Source organism: Choloepus didactylus, chromosome X (genome assembly GCF_015220235.1).
Source record: "Choloepus didactylus isolate mChoDid1 chromosome X, mChoDid1.pri, whole genome shotgun sequence".
Taxonomy (NCBI): domain Eukaryota; kingdom Metazoa; phylum Chordata; class Mammalia; order Pilosa; family Megalonychidae; genus Choloepus; species Choloepus didactylus.
The window spans coordinates 134,540,054-134,563,863 of record NC_051334.1 but is presented as its reverse complement, the minus strand read 5'-3'; the positions used below and the strand labels follow the sequence as shown (position 1 = coordinate 134,563,863).

At 37.1% G+C, this 23,810-nt stretch overlaps 1 protein-coding gene across 1 annotated transcript; it reads left to right on the top strand.

Annotated features, from left to right (window-relative positions):
• The first annotated feature begins 22,739 nt into the window (after positions 1-22,739).
• LOC119523842 (stress-associated endoplasmic reticulum protein 1-like) lies at positions 22,740-22,949 on the top strand. The gene has a single exon (XM_037822649.1). It carries the CDS (start codon positions 22,749-22,751, stop codon positions 22,947-22,949), a length of 201 nt encoding a protein of 66 aa, XP_037678577.1. The 5' UTR covers positions 22,740-22,748.
• The last annotated feature ends 861 nt before the right edge of the window (positions 22,950-23,810 follow it).

Below are 23,810 nucleotides of genomic sequence, written 5' to 3'. Positions count from 1 at the left end.
AAGCAATGCAACCTGGGAGCAAAGGACCAGCAGACATCAGCCACATGCCTTAGCAGCTAACAGATGTTCCAGATGCCATTGGCCATTCTTCAGTGAAGGTATCCTCTTGTTGATGCCTTAGTTTGAGCACTTTTATGGCCATATGACTGTAAATTTGTAACCAAGTAAACCCCTTTTATAAAAGCCAAAATCCATTTCTGGAATTTTGTATAATGACAGCTCTAAAAAACTGGAACAGGGGGCAAGTCCCAGTACAAGTGGTGACTGTTATTTATAAAATTCAGACACCTGGAGCTGGAAAACAGAAAGAGATTAAACCCACCATCATCCTAAGCCTCTGTTGCAACCATGCCCTGGCAGAGACAGGGTCTGCTGAGAATTAAAGGCATGGTACCACTTTAGAGCTGTGGGGATTGGCAGAATGACAAGTGCCATCTACTGGACAGGAGAGTAAAAGCACAGAATTATGAGGCTTCACAGGAAAGACTGACACCCTGCTGGGCCTCATACCCATGGAACCTTGATATTGATTACAACCCTTTCATGATTGCTGGGATTGTCTTGTCTTTGAAAATCTAACTGGGGTTGATCCTATTTGGGGAACCCTCTTCCCAGAGCCAGAACTCCAGGTAAAAGCAGCTAGAGGTAAATAAAGGAGTGTTAAAAACATATAGAGGCAAAACAATGCAAAACAAAATAAACAGCAGATCAACTTTCCTGAGGAGGAAGAGGGAAGATAAAGCTTTTCCTAGGGGTTAAATAACTGCACACACAAAAAGGGCAATCTCAAAAACCTTCCATATATACATGGCAAGAATCAGAAAAATAAAAGCTGTGAAATTCTGATCAGTTAAACAGAAGCTATGCTAGATGTCTAGAGTAAGATGAACCAAATGTCAAAGAACAGTTAGAGAACAAAGACAAACAAGAAAACCCTGGGCAAAAGAGAGAAAATGACCACTAGAATATAAAAAATCAAGAAAATCAGATACTTAGACACCAGAAAACATGAGTCATACTAGGAAGCATGAAGATATGCCCCAGCCAAGGGGGAAAGTAACACTTCAAATGAGATTCAGGACTTTAAACAACTAATTAAAGATGTTAAAACAAATCTTCTAAATCAATTTAATGTGTTGAGTTGAAAGAAAATATGCCAAAAGAGATGAAGGATATAAAGAAGATAGTGGATGAACATAAAGAAGAACTTGAAAGCTTGCAGAAAAAAATGGCAGAACTTATGAGAATTAAAGGCACAATAGAAAATATGAAAAACACAATGGAGACATACTAAGGCAAATTTGAAGTGGCAGAAGAACGGATTACAGAGCTATAGGAGAGGATATCTGAAATCTTACACAAAAAGGCATGGAAAAATATGAACAGGGTCTCAGGAAATTGAATAACAACATGAACTGCATGTACATATGTACTTTAAATTTCCCAGAAGGAGAAGGAAAAAAGGGCAAAAAGAATAATTGAGGAAATAATCACTGAAAATTTCCCAAATCTTATGAAAGACATAAAATTATATATCCAAGAAGCTCAGTGTACCCCAAACAGAATAGATCCAAATAGAGCTACAGCAAGATACTTACTATTCAGATTGTCAAATGCCAAACATAAAGAGACAATTCTGCAAGCAGCAAGAGAGACACAATCCATCACATACAAGGGAGACTTGGTAAGATTAAGTGCAGATTTCTAAGCAGAAAACATGGAGGTGAGAAGGCAGTAGCATGACATATTTAAGATACTGAAAAAGAAAACCTGCAAACCAAGAATTCTATATCTGGCAAAATTGTGTTTCAAAAATGAGGGAGAGTTTAAAATATCTACAGATAAACAGACACTGAGAGAATTTGTGAGCAAGAGACCTGTTCTATAAGAAATACTAAAGGGATCAATACAGGCTGATAGGAAAAGACAGGAGAGAGGTTTGGAGAACAGTATAGAAATGAAGATTATCAGCAAGGGTAACCAAAAGGGTAATATATGACATTTAAAATCCAAAGGACAAATGGTTGAAGAAAGTACTGCTTTTATAGTAATAATATTAAATGTTAATGAACTAAACTCCCTAATCAAGAGCCATAGACTGGCAGATGGATTAAAAAAAAAAACAAAAAACAGATTCCATCTATATGCTGTCTACAAGAGACTCACTTTACACTCAAGGACAAAAATAGGTTGAAAGTGAAAGACTGGGAAAAGATATTTCATGCAATTAACAACCAGGAAAGGGTGGGGGTAGCTATTATAATATCTGACAAATTAAATGTAAGACAATTAAAAGAGATAAAGAAGGTCACTGTGCATTAATAAAAGGAACAATTCATCATGAAGAAATAACAATCATAAATATTTATGCACCAAGTCAGAGTCTCCCAAAATACATTTGGCATACCCTGGCAACACTGAAGGGAGAGTTAGGCAAATTGATAATAATATTTGGAGACTTTAATACACCTCTCTCATCAATAGATAGAAAATCTTGAGAGATAATCAATAAAGAAACAGAGATCTTCAGTAAAATGATAAACTAACTAGACTAAGCATATATTTAAAAAACATTATACCCTATAACAGCAGGATATACATTTTCTCATGTATTCATGGATCACTTTCCAGGGTAGACCACATGTTTGGATACAAAGCAGGTCTCAATAAATTTAAAAAGATTGAAATTATACAAAACCCTTTCTCAGATCATAATGGAATGAATTGGAAATCAATAATAGGTGGAGGGCAGGGAAATTCATAAATATATGGAGGCTAAACAACACACTCTTAAACAACCAGTTGGTCAAGGAAGAAATTACAAGAGAAGTCAGTAAATACCTTGATGAAAATGAAATTGTGAACACAACTTATTAAAACTCATGGGATGCAGCAAAGGCAGTCCTGAGAGGGAAATTTATTGCTCTAAGTGCCTATATTAAAAATGAAGAAAGCAAAAACAGATGACTTTACTGCTCACCTGGAGGAACTAGAGAAAGAACAGCAAAATAACTCCAAAGCAAACAGAAGAAAAGGAATAACAAAGATTAGGGCAGAAATAAATGAAATTGAGAACATGAAAAGAATAGAGAGAATCAACAAAACCTGAAGTTGTTAATTTGAGAAAATCAATAAAACTGATGGACCATTAGCAAGACTGACAAAAAAAGAGAGAGAGGATGCAAATAAAATCAGCAGTGGGATGATACATAACTACTGACCATGCAGAAATAAAGGAGAAAATTAGAGGATATTATGAGAACTATATGCTACCAAACTAGACAACTTAGATGAAATGGACAACGTCCTAAAAAGCATGAACAACTAACATTTACTAGAGAAGAAATAGAAGACCTCAACAAAACAATCACAAGTAATGAGATTGAGTCAGTGATCAAAGCTCCCAAAGATCTGGCAGCAGCATTGGCGGCCTCTCCTCACCCAAACATGAGGGCCCTCCAGACCCAGGTGTCCCAACAAATTCCCCAAGGAACTGTGAAGCAGCCTGTCAAATATTAAATCTTCACTCCTACTGTCTCAGCATTATACAGCATGGAGCTAAAGAGGGGTCAGATGGCACCTAGAACAGTGGTTCCAGGATGTGACTTGATGGAGAGGGAACTTTACAATGCATAGTGGGCACTTGGATGGAAAGGTGGAGAGATTGCACCTTAAAGTACTGGGTGGATATGTTTGACTGGGACCACTGCCAGGGACTGGCAGCTAGCTGGAGCTGGATCCCAAGTGTGGGAGGGAGCAGCTTTCCATGCCCCCTGCACCCATTTAAGTGGTTGGCTGGGGAGATAACCCTTCACAGTCCCAGGGCCAGAGGCTCCAATGAGGGGACTTTGGATTCAGTGGACTTATGGTAACTGCATTTACTCTTCCTCCAAAAAAAAGGCTGCAGTGTGCCTGGGGGAGAGGTGAGGACAATGCACAGAGGTGCCAAGAGCCCTTCTCAAACCATAGAGGTTCATGGGCATGTGATGGACAGGATCCAGGGTCCATTTGAGCTAGGGGGTAAGAAGCATGGCCCCACAACTACAGAGTGGTCCACTTGGAGGCCTGGGAATTACCAGATTCACAGCACCCTTAAGTGGACCTCCTGCTGAACTGCACAGGGCCAACAGCTCACCCCCAGGGTTGGCATTCCCCAGTGCACCTGGAGAGCTGATGCACTGATTGGATTTTCACCTTGTTTGGGACCCACACACCACATAGGTGAAGTTGGGGGAAAGCTTTCTTGAGAGCAAGAGGAGGCTCACAAGCATCACCTGCTGGGAGGACAGAAAAAGTGCACTCCAGCTAGCAATAGCTCTGCCAATTTATATATAAATGCTCAAATAACTCTGCATACATCAAAATAATCTTATGAAGATAAGCAAATATCCTGAAGCCAACAGAAAATCACAAAGCATATGAAGACTCAAGTAGATATTGACAAGCCAAATGACCAAATTAAAAAGCAGGAGGAAACACAGGATCTTGAGCAATTAATCAAAGAAGTTCATACAACTCTCCAAAACAACTTGAATGGATTGGCAGAAGACACAAAGGACAACAAGAAGACCCTAGAAGAGCATAAAGAAGAATTTGAAAGAGTAAATTAAAAAAAAAAAATAGCAGACCTTGTGGAAATAATGGGTACTGTAGATCAAATTAAAAATATACTAGAGAAACAAAACAGTAGAATTGAAGAGGCAGAAGAAAGAATAAGTGAACATGAGGACAGGAAAATTGAATGCAAATGCACAAAAGAACTAAAGATGAAAAAATTGAAATGGATCTCACGGAAAGGAAGGACAACATGAAGCATACAAATATATGAATCACTGGCGTCCCAGAAGGACAAGAGAAGAGTAAAGGGCTAGGAAAACTATTTGAGAACATAGTAGGGGAAACTTCCCAACCCTTCTAAAAGACATAAATATGCAAATCTAAGAAGCTTAATGAATGTCAAAGAGAATAAATCTAAATGGAGAAATGGAGCCCCTCTGAGATATATACTAATCAGATTGTCAAATGCTGAAGAGAAGGATAAAGTCTTGAAAGTACCAAGAGTGAAGTGATTCACCACATACAAGGGAGACTACATTAGACTAAGTACTGACTCCTCAATGGACACCATAGAGGTGAGAAGGCAGTGGTATGACATATTTAAGACTCTAAAAGAAAAAATTGCCAGCCAGGAATTCTTTATCAAGCAAAGCTCTCCTTCAAAATTGAGGGAAAGGTTAAAATTTCACAGCTAAACAAATGCTGAGAGAATTTGTTAACAAGAGACCTGCCCTGGAAGAAATACTAAAGAGGACTCTACTGGCTGAGAAAAAAAGAAAGGGGAGAGGTGTCACAGAAGGGCACAGAATTGAAAAATATCAGTAAGGGTAAATTAAAGGGAAAAAATGAGGGGGGGTGGATAGACCTAAAAATTTAAGATCAAAGCATAAGATGGTTGGTTCAAGAACTGCCTTCACAGTAATAAGTTTGAATGTGAATGGGTTAAACTCCCCAGTTAAATGAAACAGACAGGTATAGTGGATTTAAAAGTATGACCCATCAATATGCTGTTTGCAACAGACTCATCTTAGACCCTGTGACACAAAAAGAGCGAACGTGAATGGATGAAAAAAAAAATATTCCATGCAAGGTGCAATCAAAGAAAGCAGGGGTAGCTATACATATATCAGACAAAATAGTCTTTTAAATGCAAAGATATCATAAGAGACACAGAAAGACAGTATATATTAATAAAAGGGGCAATTCACCAAGAAGAAATAAAAATCATAAATGCTTATGCAACCAAACAAGGAGCTCCAAAGTACATGAGACAAACATTGGCTAAACTTAACAGAGCAATAGGTAATTCTACAATAATAGTGGGAGACTTCAACAGCCCACTATCTTCTATAGGTAGAACAACTAGATAGATGACCAATAAGGAAATTGAGAAAATAATGTGATAAATGAATTTGACTTAATAGATATATATTCAGATTTAATGATTATCACACCAATAAGAATACCTGCCATTAAACAAATAGGAATCAACAAATGCTGGAGAGGATGTGGAGAAATTGAAACCCTTGTTCATTGCTGGTGGGAATGTATACTATACAGCCACTGTGGAAGACAGTTTGGGGGTTCCTCAGAAAACTAGATATCAAGTTACCCTATGATTCAGCAATTCCACTTCTTGGTATATACCCAGAAGATCCAAAATCAGTGACACAGACATTTGCACACTGATGTTAACAGCAGCATTGTTCACAATTGCCAACAGATGGAAACAATCCAAGTGTCCATCAACAGATAACTGGATAAACAAAATGTGCTATAAGCATATGATGGAATATTATGCAGCAGTAAGAAGGAACAAGGTACTGAAACATAGGGAAACATGGATGAACTTTGAAGATATAATGCTGAGTGGAATAAGTCAGACACAAAAGGAGAGAAATTGTATATCACCACTACTATGAACTCCCTGGACAATGTAAAGTCCTAGAGATAAATAGAAGGTAGTGAAGTGGGAATGATAACCTAATATGTTCAGACATGTTAATGAGGATGAATTTAAAGGTATGGAAATTGTGATGATTATTCATTAATGGGATTAAAAGTATCAGATCTACATTGAAGGTGAACATGATTGAAAGAGGTTGTTTAAAGGCAGATAGCATGCATAGCATCTGGTTCCTATGCCAGATAAGTCCCCAAGCCCAGAGGCAACAGCCTTTTCAAGAATATCAACCAGATGTGTCCCCCTTTCCCATAATGTTGGCATCCCTTTACAAAAATGAATAAGTTAGGATGGTCACTGCCTACACATCCCTGAAGATCAAGAAATTGATAGAGGAAAGGGTAGCAACAAACAAAATAGAATTTAACAAAGGATTACAAATACTGTATCTATCTATCTATCTATCTATATACCTTTTTTTTCTTAGATGCTAGGGATTAGAATAGCTAAAAGGAAAGAACTAAAATGGTGGAAATGTAACCTATATAACATTCTTTGAAATTTGCACTATAATAACTTGTTAAATTGTACTTTGAAAGTTATCACCTTTCTTTATATGTGTTATATTTCACAATAAGGAAGTAAATGAAACTATGATACTGTAACCAATAGCATTCTTTGAAATTTCCTGTATAACTACTTGTTAAAATGTACCTTGAAAATTATCACCTTTCTGCATATAGGTTATATTTCACAAAATGGAAATAGCTGATATTGTGGAACTGTGCCACATAACATTCTTTGAAATTTTCTCCATAAGTACTTATTAAGTCACACTTTGAAAATTATCACTTTTCTGGTTATATGTAATATTCACAGTATGAAATGATAAAAAATATAGCTCCCCCAAAAGAAAGTCCAGGACCAGATGGCTTCACATGTGAATTCTACCAAGCATTCAAGAGAGAATTAATACCAATCCTGCTCAAACACTTCAAAAAAATGAAGAGGATGGAAAAATACCTAACTCATTCTATGATGCCAATACCACCCTTATACCAAAGCCAGACAATGATACTACAATAAAAAGAAATTACATACCAACTGTTTAAAGAATATAGATGCAAAAATACTCAAAAATTCTTGCAAATTGAATACAGCAGCACATTAAAAGAATTATACACCATGACCAAGTGGGTTTTATTCCAGGATTTCAATGGTGGTTCAACACAAAAAATCAATTAATATAATACACCACATCAAAAAATCAAAGGGGAGAAAACATATGATCTTATCAATTGATACACAAGAGGCATTTGACAAAATTCAACATCCTTACTTTATGAAAACTCTTCAAAGAATAGGAATAGAAGGAAACTTCAACATGATAAAGGGAATGTATGGAAAATGCACAGCTACCATCATACTCAATTGGGAAAGACTGAAAATTTTCCTCTAAGATCAGGAAAAAGACAAAGATGTCCATGGTCACCATTATTATTAAACATTGTGCTGAAAGTTCTAGATAGAGCAATTAGGGAAGTAAAAGAAATAAAAGGGATCCAAACTGGAAAGGAGGAAGTAAAATATTCACTGTTTGTAGATGAAATGATCCTGTATGTGGAAAATCCCCCAAAATCCATAGCAAATCTAATAGAGCTAATGAATAAGCACAGCAACATGACAGGATACAAGATCCATGTTCAAAATCAGTAGTGTTTCTAAACACAGATAAGGAGTAATCTGAGGTGGAATAAGGAAAAAAATCCATTTACAATAACAACCAAAAGAATCATGTATTTAGGAATAAATTTAACCAAGGATATAAAAGACATATATGCAGAAAACTATAACATACTGCTAAAAGAAATCATGGAAGACCTAAATAAATGCAAGGGCATGCCATGTTCATGGATTGGAAGACTAAATATAGTTAAGATGTCAATTCTATGCAAATTGATTTATGGATGCAATGCACTACCAATTCATATCCCAACAACTTACTTTGTAAAAATAGAAAAGCTGATAATCAAATTTATTTGGAAGGGCAGGGTGCCCCAAAAAGCTAAATTCTCTTGAGAAAGAAAAACAAAGTGTGAAGTCTCTCACTACCTAACTTTAAAACATATTACAAAGCTACAGTGGTCAAAACAGCATTGTACTGGCATAAAGATAGGTGTACTGACCAATGGAATTCACTTGAGTGCTCAGAAATACACCCTCTCATCTACAGACAAATGATTTTCAGTAAGCCACCCAACTAAGACAGAGCAGCCTCTTCAACAAATGGTGCTTGGAAAACTGAATATCCATATCCAAAAGAATGAAAATTACCTCCTTTCTCACACCTTATACAAAAATTAACTAAAAATGGGTTAAAGACCTAAATGTTAAAACTAAGACATTAATATTTTTGGAAGGAAATGTAGGCAAATATCTTAAACATGTTGTGGTAAGAGGTGGTTTCCTAGACCTTACACCCAAAGCAAAGGCACTGAAAGAATAAAGAGATAAGTGGATTGGTGAGGTGTGGGTTTTACTCCTCTAGGGCAGTTGATAGAAAGCCAGGAACTGTGTGGACTGGACACCACAGAGCAATTTGATTTTTGGCATATGTCATACAACATGCATCAACACATGGAACAGCTGAGATCAGTGAAATCTGTAAGTTCTGGCAGATAGGGCACCCATGCCCCTCCCTGACAGGCACAGTCATGTGGGAGGAGGGCCCATCAATGCTGAGAACCAGGAGGGAGAACTACAGTTGCAGCTCTGATTGAAAACTCAGACTGCTGATCAAAATCCCCAAACATAGATAGATTAAAACCAGAGAGACACCAGAGAATCTGGGAGCAGTCAGCCCAGCGGAGAGGAGATAGGGCTGGCAAAAACAGCAAATAAATAAGTAAATAAATAAATAAACCCCAAAATAAAAACTGAGACTTTTTGGAGTTCAGGTGAACATAATATGAAGAAGGGCAGGGCTCAGAGTCAGGCACATATGTAAACCCAGAGGGTAAGGACCCTTGTCTGAAGAGCCAGTTTCTCTGCTTTCTTGATTGTTCCTTAATGGCCCTCAACTCCTGGTCTCTTAGGATTTCAGTAGCCTATTAGATCTGCAAGAAGGGCCTTTCTTTTTCTTTTCCTTTTTCAAATCTTTTTCTAAAACAATTACTCTAAGAAGCCCATTACAGAAAGCCTCAAAGACTTGCAATTTGGTCCCAGGTAAAAGCAGAGCTAGGATAGCTCTGAGAGACAAAGCAATAAGTCTAGTGGCTGAGAAAAGTCACTGAACACCACAACTCCCCAAGTAAAGGGGGGTGTCCTCTTACAGCCGTCTTCCCTGCATGCTGGGAATCTGCTGCCTGGTGCTGGTGCCACAGCCCAGAGCCACAGAAAACAACCCAGTGTGACTGGAATTGTTTCCAGCAACACACATGCCACAATATCTGGTCTGGACAACAGCCTTTCATGTACCCACAGATAATTTTCCCAGAGCTGGGAAGGCAGAGCTGTGTAAAAAGGAGGAAATTAACATGACCCATACAGTCATCCTTTTAGCAAGCTAGGAATGCCCCCACACAGCCTGTAGCACAGAACTTCCCTTGGGGGATGGCACTCACTTGTGACATAGCGGTCTTCCCACAGCAGAGACCCTAGGAGGGCACAGCTTGGAAGAAGGACCCACTCACAAGTCCCAGGTTCCATACACCAATACCAAGGACTTGTGGGTCAGTGGCAGAGACAAACTGTGGTGAGACTGAACTGAAGGATTAGACTATTGCAGCAGCTTTAAAACTCTAGGATCATCAGGGAGATTTGATTATTAAAGCTGCCTGCCCTCCCTAACTGCTCAGACACATGCCCCACATTCAGGACGGGCAGCACCAACTACACACACAAACTTGGTGCATGAATTGGAGCCCCACAAGACTCAGACCCCCACTCACCACAAAGACAAAGTTGGGGAGAACTGGCTTGAGGGGAATAGGTGGCTTGCAGATGCCAACTGCTGGTTAAAGTGTACTCCACCAAACTGTAGATATAACAAATTAGAGATAAGTGTTTGAATCAGTCTACATATCATAAAAGAACCCTAAAAAGTTAAGCAAATGCCAAGAGGACAAAAGGAACAAAAAATTTAAAGCATATGGAAAAAAAAAAAGATGATATGGATAACTCAAACACAAACACCCAAATAAAAAAAAAATCAGAGAAGATACAGTACTTAGAGCAATTAATCAAAGAACTAAAAACAAACAATGAGAGCATGGTACAGGATATAAAGGACATGAAGAAGACCCTAGAAGAGCATAAAGAAGAAATGGCAAGAGTAAATAAAAAAAATAGATGACCTTATGGAAATAAAAGAAACTTTCAACCAAATTAAAAAGATTCTGGACACTCATAGTACAATATTAGAGGAAGCTGAACAATGAATCAGTCATCTGAAGGATTACAGAATGGAAACTGAAAGAACAAAAGAAACAACGGGGAAAAATCAGAAAAATCAAAATGGACCTCAGGGATATGATAGATATAATAAAACATCCAAATATAAGACTCATTAGTGTTCCAGAAGGGGAAGAGAAGGGTAAAGGTCTAGGAAGAGTATTCAAAGAAATTGTTGGGGAAAACTTCCCAAGGCTTATAAACAACACAAATACACAAATTACACAAATCAGAAATGCCCAGCAAACTTCAAATACAATAAATCCAAATAAACCCATCCGAGACATATTCTGATCAGATTGTGAAATACTGAAGAGAAGGAGCAAGTTCTGAAAGCAGCAAGAGAAAAGGAATTCACCACTTACAAAGGAAACAGCATAAGACTAAGTCATGACTACACAGCAGCCACCATGGAGGCTAGATGCAGTGGCATGACATATTCAAAATTCTGAGAGAGTAGAATTGCCAACCAAGAATCCTTTATCCAGCAAAGCTCTCCTTCAAATTTGAGGGAGAGCTTAAATTTTTGTCAGACAAACAAAGGCTAAGAGAATTTGCTAACAAGAGACCTGCCCTACTTGAGATACTAAAGGCAGCCATACAAACAGAGGAAAAAAGAAAAGAGAGAGAGAAATGAAGAAAGGTTCAGTACTAAAGAGATTCAGTAAGGGGACAACAAAGGACATTAAGAGAGAGAGAGAAAAAAATATATCTATCTGACAAACATAAACTAAAGGATAGGATGGCTGACTCAAGAAATGCCTTCATAGTAATAACATTAAATGTAAATGGATTAAATGCACCAATTAGGAGATATACATTGGCAGAATGGATTAAAAAATATGAACCACCAATACCTTGCTTACAAGAAAATCAACTTAGACACAGGGACACAAAGAAATTGAAACTGAAAGGAAGGAAAAAAGTATTTCATGCAAGCTACAGCCAAAAGAAAGCAGGAGTAGCAATATTAATGCCAGATAAAATAGACTTTAAATGCAAGGATGTTATGGGAGACAAAAAAAGGCCACTACATACTAATAAAAGGGGCAATTCAACAAGAAGAAATAACAATCATAAATGTTTATGCACCCAATCAAGGTGCCACAAAATACATGAGACAAACACTGGCAAAACTAAAGGCAGCAATTGTTTCCACAACAATTGTGGGAGATTTCAACACATCACTCTTTCCTATAGACAGATGAACCAGACAGAAGACCAATAAGGAAATTGAAAACCTAAACAATCTGATAAGTGAGTTTGATTTACCAGACATATATGGAACATTACATCCCAAATCACCAGGATACACATTCTTCTCTAGTGCTCACGGAACTTTCTTCAGAATATTTCATATTCCTGGACATAAAACAAGCCTCAGTAAATTAAAAAAAAATTGAAATTATCCAAAGCACATTCTCTGACCACAATGGAATACAATTAGAAGTCAAAAACCAACAGAGTCTTAGAAAATTCACAAATACATGGAGGTTAAACAACACATGCCTAAAACATCAGTGGGTTGAAGAAAAAATAGCAAGAGAATTTGCTAAATATATAGAGATGAATGAACATGAGAACACAACATATCAAAGCCTATGGGATGCAGCAAAAGCGGTACTGATGTGGAAATTTGTAGCACTAAACACATACATCAAAAAGGAAGAAAGAGCTAAAATCAAAGAACTGATGGAGCAACTGAAGAAGCTAGAAAATGAACAGCAAACCAACCCTAAACCAAGTAGAAGAAAAGAAATAACAAGGATTAAAGCATAAATAAATGACATCAACAACAAAAAAACAGTAGAGAGGATAAATACCACCAAAAGTTGGTTCTTTGAGAAGATCAACAAGATTGACAAGCCCCTTGCTAGTCTGACAAAATCAAAAAGAGAGAAAGACCCATTTAAACAAAATAATAAGAAGGGTGACATTACTGTGGATCACAAGACATTAAAAATTAATAAGAGGATACTATGAACAACTATATGCCAACAAATGGGATAATGCAGAAGAAATGGACAATTTCCTGGAAACATATGAACAACGTAGACTGACCAGAGAAGAAATAGAATACCACAACCAACCAATCACAAGCAAAGAGATCCAATCTGTCATCAAAAAACTTCCCACAAATAAGTGCTCAGGGCCAGATGGCTTCACAGGATATTCTACAAAACTTTCCAAAAAATTTCTTCTTAAACTCTTTCAAAACATTGAAGAAAATGGAACATTACCTAACACAATTTATGAAGCTAACATCACTCTAATACCAAAACCAGGCAAAGATGCTACAAAAAGCAAAACTATAAGCCAATCTCCCTAGTGAATATAGATGCAAAAATCCTCAACAAAATATTTGCAAATTGAATCCAAAGACACATTAAAACAAAAACATGCACTATTAAAAACTGGGTTTCATTCCAGGCATGCAAGAATGGTTCAACATATGAAAATCAATGTAATACAACACATTAACAAATCAAAAGAGAAAAATCAAATGATCATCTCAATAGATATTGAAAAAGCATTCGACAAAATCCAACATCCCTTTTTGATAAAAACACTTCAAAAGGTAGGAATTGAAGGAAACATCCTCAATATGATACAGAGCATATATGAAAAACCCACAGCCAGCATAGTACTCAATGGTGAGAGACTGAAAGCCTTCCATCTAAGATCAGGAATGAGACAAGGATGCCTGCTCTCACCACTGCTATTCAACATTGTGCTAAAAGTGCTAGCCAGGGCAATCTGGCAAGACAAAGAAATAAAGGGCACCCAAATTGGAAAGGAAGAAGTGAAACTGTCATTATTTGTAGATGATAGGATCTTATATCTGGAAAACCCTAAAAATTGGTTATACAGCTACTAGAGCTAATAAACAATTTTAGTAAAGTAGTGGGATACAAGACTAATGCACATAAGTCAGTAATGTTTCTATATGCTAGAAATGAACAAACTGAAGAGACACTCAAGAAAAAGATACCATTTTCAACAGCAACTAAAAAAATCAAGTACCTAGGAATAAACTTAACCAAAGATGTAAAAGACCTTACAAAGAAAACTACATAACTCTACTAAAACAAATAGAAAGGGACCTTAAAAAATGGAAAATATTCCATGTTCATGGATAAAAAGGCTAAATGTCATTAAGATGTCAATTCTACCCAAACTCATCTACAGATTCCATGCAATCCCCATCAAAATTCCAACAACCTACTTTGCAGACTTGGAGAAGCTAATTATCAAATTAATTTGGAAAGAAAATATGCCTTGAATTGCTAGAAATACTCTAAAAAAGACAAACAAACTGGGAGGACTTACACTCCCTGACTTTGAAGTTTATTATAAAGCCACAGTTGTCAAAACAGCATGGTACTGGCACAAAGATAGACATATTGATCAATAGAATCAAATTGAGAATTTGGAGATAGACCCTTAGATCTACGGACAACTGATCTTTGATAAGGCCCCCAAAACCACTGAACTGGGACATAACAGTCTTTTCAAAAATGTTGCTTGGAGAGTTGGATATCCATATGCAAAAGAATGGAAGAGGGCCCCTACCTCACACCCTACACAAAAATTAACTGAAAGTAGATCAAAGACCTCAATATAAAAGGCAGTACTATAAAACTCCTAGAAGACAATGTAGGGAAACATCTTCAAGATCTTGTATTAGGTGTTAATTTCCTAGACTTTATACCCAAAGCACAAGCAACAAAAGAAAAAATAAATAAATGGGAACTCCTCAAGCTTAGAAGTTTCTTCACCTCAAAGGAGTTTGTCAAAAAGGTGAAGAGGCAGCCAACTCAATGGGGAAAAATTTTGGAAACCATGTATCTGACAAAAGACTGATATCATGCATATATATAGGTATCCTACAATTCAATGACAATAGTACAGATAGCCCAATTATAAAATGGACAAAAGATATGAAAAGACAGTTTTCTAAAGAGGAAATACAAATGGCCAAGAAACACATGAAAAAATGTTCTGCTTCAGTAGTTATTAGAGAGATGCAAATTAAGACCACAATGAGATACTGTCTCACACCAATTAGAATGGCTGCCATTTAGCAAACAAGAAACTACAAATGCTGGAGAGGATGTGGAGAAATTGGATCTCATACTCATTGTTGGTGGAACTGTGTAATGGTTCAACCACTCTGGAAGTCAGTCTGGCAGTTCCTTAGAAAACTAGATATAGAGTTGCCCTTCGATCCAGCAATTGTACTTCTCAGTATATACCTGGAAGATCTGAAAGCAGTGACATGAACAGATATCTGCATGCCAATGTTCATAGCAGCATTATTCACAATTGCCAAGAGATGGAAATAGCCCAAATGTCCTTCAACAGTAGAGTGGATAAATAAAATGTGGTATATACACATGATGGAATACTATGCAGCATTAGGAAGGAACAATGTCGTGAAACATATAACAACATGGATGAACCCTGAAGACATAATGCTGAGCAAAATAAGCCAGGCACAACAGGAGAAATATTATATGCTACCACTAATTTGAACAGTGAAAAATGTAAAATAAATGGTTTATAATGTAGAATGTAGGGGAACTAGAGATAGAGAATAATAAATGAGGGGGTAACTATAACCCAATAAGAACAGATAAGCTATTGTGGGTAAATTTAACCTTCTGGGAATGCCCAGGAACGAACACGGTTTGTTAATGTCTGGTGGGTATGGTAGGAACAAGTTCACAGAAATATTGCTATATTAGGTTATTTTCTTGGGGTTAAGTAGGAACATGTTGGAAGTAAATTAGTTATTTTAGGTTAGCTGTATTTTTCTTACTCCACTTTTATGGTTTGTTTGAAATGCTTTTTACTGCATTTTGTTTAATTTTTTGCATAGTTAATAGTTAATTAAAAAATTTTATTTAAAAAAATCAAAAACAATGAAAAAAAATACACAGAGCACCCATGAAGAGCTGGGGGAGAATGCAGGGGTGTTGGGCTTCCCCACCTTGATGGTTGCTGATGTGCTCACAGACATAGGGGAGTGGTGGTTTGATGGGCTGAGCCCTCTACCACAGGACTTGCCCTTGGGAAGACTGTTGCTGCAAAGGAGAGGCTAGGCCTGCCTATAATTTTGCCTAAGTGTCTCCTCCTGAATGCCTCTTTGTTGCTCAGATGTGGTCCTCTCTCTCTAACTAAGCCAACTTGGCAGGTGAAATCACTGCTCTCCTCCCTATGTGGGATCTGACACCCAGTGGTGTAAGTCTCCCTGGCAACATGGAATATGGCTACCAGGGAGAGATCTCGACCTGGCACTGTGGGATGGAGAACATCTTCTTGACAAAAAAAGGGGATGTGAAAGAAATGAAATAAGTTTCAGTGGCAAAGAGATTCCAAAAGGAGCTGAGAGGTCATTCTGGTGGGCACTTTTATGCACAATATAGATAACCCTTTTTAGGTTCTAATGAATTGGAATAGCTAGCAGTAAATACCTGAAGCTATCAAACTACAACCCAGAACTCTTGAATCTTGAAGATGATTGTTTAAAAATGTAGCTTATGAGGAGTGACAATGTGATTGGGAAAGCCATATGGACCACACTCCCCTTTGTCAAGTTTATGGATGGATAAGTAGAAAAATGGGGGAAGAAAAAAAAAAAAAAGCACCCAGTATTCTTTTTTGCTTTAATTGTTCTTTTTCACTGTAACTTTTATTCTTATTATTTTGTGTGTGTGGTAATGAAAATGTTCAAAAATTAATTTTGGTGATGAACACCCAACTATGTAATGGTACTGTGAACAACTGAATCTATGCTTTTTATGACTGCATGGTATGTGACTATATCTCAATAAAAATGAATTTAAAAAAGAAGTAAGAGATAAATGGGATCTCCTCAAAATTGAATACTTTTGTGTGTCAAAGGACTTTGTCAGGAAAGTAATAAGGCAGCCTTCTCAATGGAAGACCATACTTGGAATCCTCATATCAGATAAGCGTTTAATATCCAGAATATACAGAGAGATCCTACAACTCAACAACAAAAAGACAAACAACCCAGTTGAAAAATGGGCAAAAGACATATAGACACTTTTCCAAAGAGGAGATACTAATGGCTCAAAGCATATGAAATGATGCTCAACTTCACCAGCTTTTAAAGAAATGCAAATCAAAACCACAATGAGATATCATCTCTCACCTAATAGAATGGCGATTATAAAAAACAAAAACAAAAAAAAACTCACACACACAAAATTGCAAGTGCTTGAGAGGATGTGGATAAATAAGTACACTTATTCAGTGTTGGGGGTATTGTAGAATGTTGCAGTTTCTTGGGAAGACAGTTTGACAGTTCCTCAGGAAGCTAAGTATAGAATTGTCATATGATCCAGCAAACCCATTACTAGGTGTATACTCCAAAGAACTGAAAGCAGAAACACAGACATTTGCACACCAATGTTTATAGTGTCATTATTCACAATTGCCAATAGAAGGAAACAGTCCATATGTCCATCAACTGCCAACTGGATAAAAAAAAGGTACTCTGGTGGTATACATACAATGTAATATTACACAGCTGTAAGATGGAATAAAGTCAAGATGCATGCAACAATGTGGATGAACCTTGAGGACATTATGTTGAGTGAAATAAGCCAGTAACAAGAGGACAAATACTGTATAGTCTTGTTAATATGAACTAAGTATAATGGTAAACTATGAGAGTTAATGTTGAGAACACAGGTTATCAGGAGATAGAATGAGGGTAGAGATTGGGCATTTGATGCTGAAGGAGCACAAAATGTTTAACAAGATTGTAAAGATTCAGAAATGGATGGCACAATACTGTGTGATGGTAACAGAATAGTCTAGGGACATGTATGACCCAGAAGGAAAGATAGAGGGTAAAAACTGACTGTAAAATTTAGAAAAACCTAGAGTGGGCAATGATGTTGACTAAATGTACAAATATAAGAAAGTTTTTACATGGGGGAGAACACATGAATGTCACCATTGCAGGGTGTTAAAATGAGATGATTTTTGTAGAAAATGCAATTAATGTAAACTAGGGTCTATAGTTAACAGTAACATTGTAATATACATTCATTAATTGTAGCAAAGGCAATATACCAAAGCTAAATGGCAATAAATGGTGCATATAAAGGAAAGGTATGGGATTTTTGTTGGTGTTGCTGTCCCCCTCCCCTTTTTTTCTCCTTTCTTTGTGGAAGAAATGGAGATGTCCTCATAAAGATTGTGGTGGTGAATGCATACCTGTATGATTATACAGGTACCCATTGATTGTACACTTAGGATGGATTGTACAGGGTGCAAATAAAACTGTTTAAAAAATAAACAGTGAGACAGAAGTGCTGGAGAAGATGTGGAGAGAGAGATACACCCATTCTCTGTTGATAGGGAAGTAGAAAGGTGCAATGCCTCTGTAAGGCAGTGTGATGGTTCCACAGGAGTCTGGGTGTAGGGCTGCCATATGATCCTGCAACCCATTATGTGGTGTATACTTGGAAGAAATGAAAGCAGGGACACTAATAGACATTTGTTCATTGGTGTAAATGGCAGCATTATTCATGATTGCCAATGGATAGTGTTGGCCTAAGGATACATCTGATGAACAGAAGGGTGAACTCATGTATACATATGACAGAATATTGAGAGGCTACAGAAAGGAATGAAGTCATGAGGCATGCAACTAGATGAAAGAAACTTGAGGACATTATGTTGAGTGAAATAAGCCAGAAACAAAAAAGGCTTATATTGTGTGGTCTCACTAATATAAACTAAGTATAATGAGCAAACTCTGAGAAATGAACTTGCAAGCACATGTTATCAGGGGATAAAAAAATAGGCAGATATTGGGCAGTAGATAATTTAGGAGTACAGAATGTTCAGTGAGGCTCATTCTAAATGTTGGTAGATTGTGAGCTGTTACAGCAGTCACATTTATTCCTGAGTTTTAACTGTTATTTCTAAATTCTGAGATGTTGTGCTCTTTGTGTATAACCTGATAGTTCCCTGGAACATTAAGTATCTGTGTGACACCTGAGACTAGGAGTCAAAGGTCTGCAGCTATGGAAGTCAGAATTACTCCATACATCAACTGTTAAAGAAGCTGAAAAAGAGATCAGATTTCAAATAGAAAGATGTATGAAGCAGATCTGGTTAGGACTAAGGTAAATCAGAATACAGGATAAAGGATGATATTGACTCTATTTTAATGCCTCAACTTCTGTTTGAGACCAAAGGAAGAGATATTTATTTTGTCCAAAATATAAATTTTCTGTTGCACACTATCTAATTTAACCAGTTTGGTCAGTTTATTTAAACAACTTAATTACATGGAACCTAGAATAGGGAATGAGAAATTATTATTAAGTACAGCTTAATATAATACCTTGATACATTCTAAAGTATTGGGGGAAGAAAAATGTATTTGCAAAGTCCTCTTGAGGGACTGGGGAAAAATGTGGACCTATTAAATTTCCCAACTTGGGGAATTCCTGATATTCTCTCAAGCATTAGGGACTCCCAATTTAGTAAGCCAAGCCCTCGATATTGAGGCTTGCCCTTTTGAAACTTATTTGTGCAATGGCAAAGCTAAGCCTACTTATAATTATGCCTAAGTGCCACCCCCTGAGAACCTCTTTTGTTGCTCAGATGTGACATCTCTGTCTAAGCCAACTCTGCACACAAACTTACTACCCGCCCCCCCCCCCCCAACATGGGACATGACTCACAGGGGTGTAAGTCTCCTTGGCAATGTGGGACATGACTCCCATGGATGAGCCTGGCCCTGGCATCATGGGGTTGAGAATGTCTTTTTTATCCAAAAGGTGGAAGAGAAATTAAACAAAATAAAATTTCACTGGCTAAGAGATTTCAAATAGTGTCAAGAGGACATTTTGGATGTTACTCTTATGCAAGCTTCAGCCAGTTATTGCAAATTGCCACAGTATGCCATGCCCCAACCAACAGTATTCCTGAAAACCCTAAAGAATACCCTTGTCTATAAAATTTTACTTAGTAAGTTCTTTTTTCAGAAAACTAGGGTCTCCAGATTTTTCCTTTGCAAGATAAGCCTTGAAATCCAGAAGTACCAGCCTCTCCAAGAACATAAACCCATTTCATTCCCCTACTGCACGAAGTTGACACCCCTTTCCAGCACAAAGAAGTTAAAATGGTCATTGCCCAGATATCCCTTAAGATTGAAAGAATACTCAAATGAGGGAGAGGTTGTTTAACTGAGAAATTAGTATTTAACAAATGATTATCAATTCTGACTCATTATATAGATATTTCTTTTTAGTTTCTACTGTATTAGAAGAGCCAGAAGGAAATACCTGAAATTGTTAACTGTATTCCAGTAACCTTTATCTTTGATAATGATTGTACAACTATATAAGTTTTATCATGTGACCATGTGATTGTAAAATCCTTGTGACTGATCCTCTCTTTATCCAATTGATGGATGGGTAATAACCTAAAGACATGCATGAAAAAAGATAATATGTAATAAATGAGAAACTTTTTTGTAGCTTAGGAAAGCATGATGTAATCTTAAAAACTGTAGTATCTTCAAATACTACCTTTGGCTCACAAAAAGTAAAAATTGAATTTAATCACTTAAAACCATAATTCAACTGACATTCAATACTGTAAATAACATTTGATTATTAAGAAATAATACTCATTTCATAATTGAATGAAAATACTTATGTTATGATAGGCATGTTTAAAGCCTACATACCCAGGAATTATGCCTTCTAATACATATTATAACTTACAGAACAAAATATGATGGACACTAGTCTCAATGACATCTAAATTGCCACCTCTAGTCTTTACCACATTCACTGTTTCCTACAGATTCCCACGTCACTAGGCTTAAAACACAACTTTCTGAGAAAAACTTGTCTTTCTTTAGCTTTCCAACAAAACTTTCAGTATCACTCATCTCTATGTATTCCAACTGCACTACCAGATATATGATTTACAGTGGTAGGTGGAATGGTGCTCAGAATTCTTCTGAGTTCATTACGGTGACACAACTACATTAAAATATTTTTACCATTAATTTTAAAATGTCTACCAAAATTTAAAATGACACAGTAATTCTACTTCCTGGAATTACTGTCCACAGAAGCAAGGAAATATGTACATGGATGCTGTTTGTGGCATTTTTTGTAATAACTTAAGATTAGAAACAATTTAAATGCCTATCAATAAACGGTTGGTTAAATAAATTACGGTATAGCCATGCATGGAGTGTTTTGCAGCATTTCAAATAGAAGGCTACTATTTATGTACATGGTACATGTAGGAAAGTATCCTCAAAATACATAAGTGAAAAAAGTAGGAAGATAGTATATATGATATGTTTTTATAATAAAAATTATACTTGTATAGTCTTAGAAATTTCTAAGAGGATATATAAGAGACTTTTTTATATTAGTTACATCTGGGTATTGGAAAGGACATTAGAAATAAATGTTCTTAAATTTACAACAAAATTCCAGTCAGGTGATTTACCTCATTTATTACAGGAATCAGGCACATGCCTATATATATGGTAATTAACATCTGCCTCTCAACAAGAGTGCTATTCAGCAGGTACAGCCTAGGCACTAACCAGTCAGAAGAGAAATCAGCCATAAAGAATCAGCAGTTCAGGTGAGTATCTGCTGAATACCAGCCCTGCCTCTTGAGTGATTTACTAAGTCGGTAGAATTGGTAGTAAAATTTATAACTTACACTCAAAAATGATTCCCTAACAGACTGAAAATCTGAGCACCTTTGCTCATGAAATTGCTGAAATACTTAACTGATTAATCAAAGACCTCTCTTGACATTTAAGGCTTTTGCCATTACCCCTACTCCCACCCCTGCCACTGGCTAACAAATTATAAAGTATAACATCCAAAGGGTTCAATGGAGAAAACATCTATTAAGGGATTCCTATTAAAAAGGAAATCATGCTTTCCCTCCTTGCTTTGATAGTAAAACGGAAGGGATTTTGGAAAACCAAGAATTTGTTTTGACTACTAGATGGCGCTATTATAGTAAGAACATGGAAGAAATAAAACAAGTGAGAAATATTTAAAAAAATAAGATATGATTATATACTTTTTGCCTAAGTAATCACATATAGTAATTATAAATCCTCATTTACCACTTATTTAGCATATCTTCATATTGTGGAACTAGTAAAAGCATCCTGCATTTTATTAGAAACATTTTCAATGGTTGCTGTGAAAATATTTTAAGAATTTAAAGTTTTAATGTTTAACTTCTTCTGAGAAACCTTGAAATTCATCATGTAATTGTGTTCCTGATGGCTAGCATACCATTTATTTCTTTCTTAGCTTTGACTCACTGGTATGACTCCCACATACTCCACTTTTCTATTTTATTGTTTAGCAAATTCGTTCTCTTTTTAAAGCTCTACAAGAGTATAAATTTTAAACCAAAAGAAGTCATTTGGAGGCGGCAGTCTTCACCGCCTGGTTGTTGCGTTGTGCTTCCTTCTTCTTGAGCTCCACGCTGTCGGCGACTGCCCGAGTAGCGGTGGCGGCGGGAGAACGGCCCGGCGGCCTGCTCTGTTACTCCCGCGCACCCAGCCTGTCGGTCTGGCGGCAGCAGTCAATTGACGACCCGCATCCGCCTAGCTCTCAACCCCTGCGCGCACCGCGCCCAGGCCCAGCGGCCGGAGCTCGCGCCCCTCCTGAGAGAATCCTCTCTTCGGCGGCGCGGGCCCTACGAGCCGAGCCTTGCAGCGGTCCGAAGGAAGGCGAGCGAGCGAGTCTAAGTGGTGGCCGGGTCTAGTGGTGGCGCTGCGAAGATGGTCGCCAAGCAGCGGATCCGTATGGCCAACGAGAAGCACAGCAAGAACATCACCCAGCGCGTCAACGTCGCCAAGACCTCAAGAAATGCCCCCGAAGAGAAGGCATCTGTAGGACCCTGGTTGTTAGCGCTCCTCATTTTTGTTGTTTGTGGCTGTGCAATTTTCCAGATTATTCAAAGTATTGGGATGGGCATGTAAAGTAACTGACCTTAAGATGTTTCTATTCTCCTGCGAATTTTAACTTGAACACATTCCTGATGTTTGATATCCTGGTTAAAAACAATTCAGTAAAGCATCCTGCCTCAGAATGACTTTTCATATCATTCTTCATGTGTCATTCCAAGGTTTCTTCACCAGTCATTCCGAGTTTTCTAGTCCATACCACAGTGCCTTGCAAAAGCACCACATGAATAAAGCAATAAAATTTGACTGTTAAGCTTCAGTAGTGGGCCCTACTTATTCAGTCAGTAAGGAGTAAGTGTTTCTATGCGATTGTTTAAAACAGTATGCAGGATAGATAATTAGATCAAATCTGTAGACAGGGTCTAGATTTTGTTAACCCTAATGTGTCAATGTAATCAGCTTAATTTAAAATTTGGAATCTATGATTTTTATAAAAGTAGGCACTTTATTACTATCTCTTGAATTGAAAGCACATTACTATATAGGGTGAAGCAACTATTCTGTAATAAGGTGCTTATAAATGGTACAGCTACATAGCCTAGTTTTACCACTACCTTTAGCACCTGAAAAATTTTAAGAAGCTTCTAAATGCCTAATATGTAAGGGAGATGCTTATAGCCACAACATCTATTTTAACAATAGTCTTTCTATTATACTACCTTGGATTTTGCATGAGTGAATATACTAATCTAAGATGCCATAAAAAAATTGAGCATTTTATAACTTGGCCATTGCGGTTTCACTAAAAGCTACCATGGAGCCAAGTCAGGGAAGGTTGTTTCTGTCAGCATTGATTTCACTAGAATTATTTTAATACATCAGAGGGGTTTACTATGCTAGACAAAATTTAAGGAAAAAATACTCCTAAAGGTGGGA

What these genes read in the sequence shown, in the direction of transcription:
- LOC119523842 (XM_037822649.1), top strand. Translation starts at nt 22,749, where the DNA reads ATGGTCGCCAAGCAGCGGATCCGTATGGCCAACGAGAAGCACAGCAAG.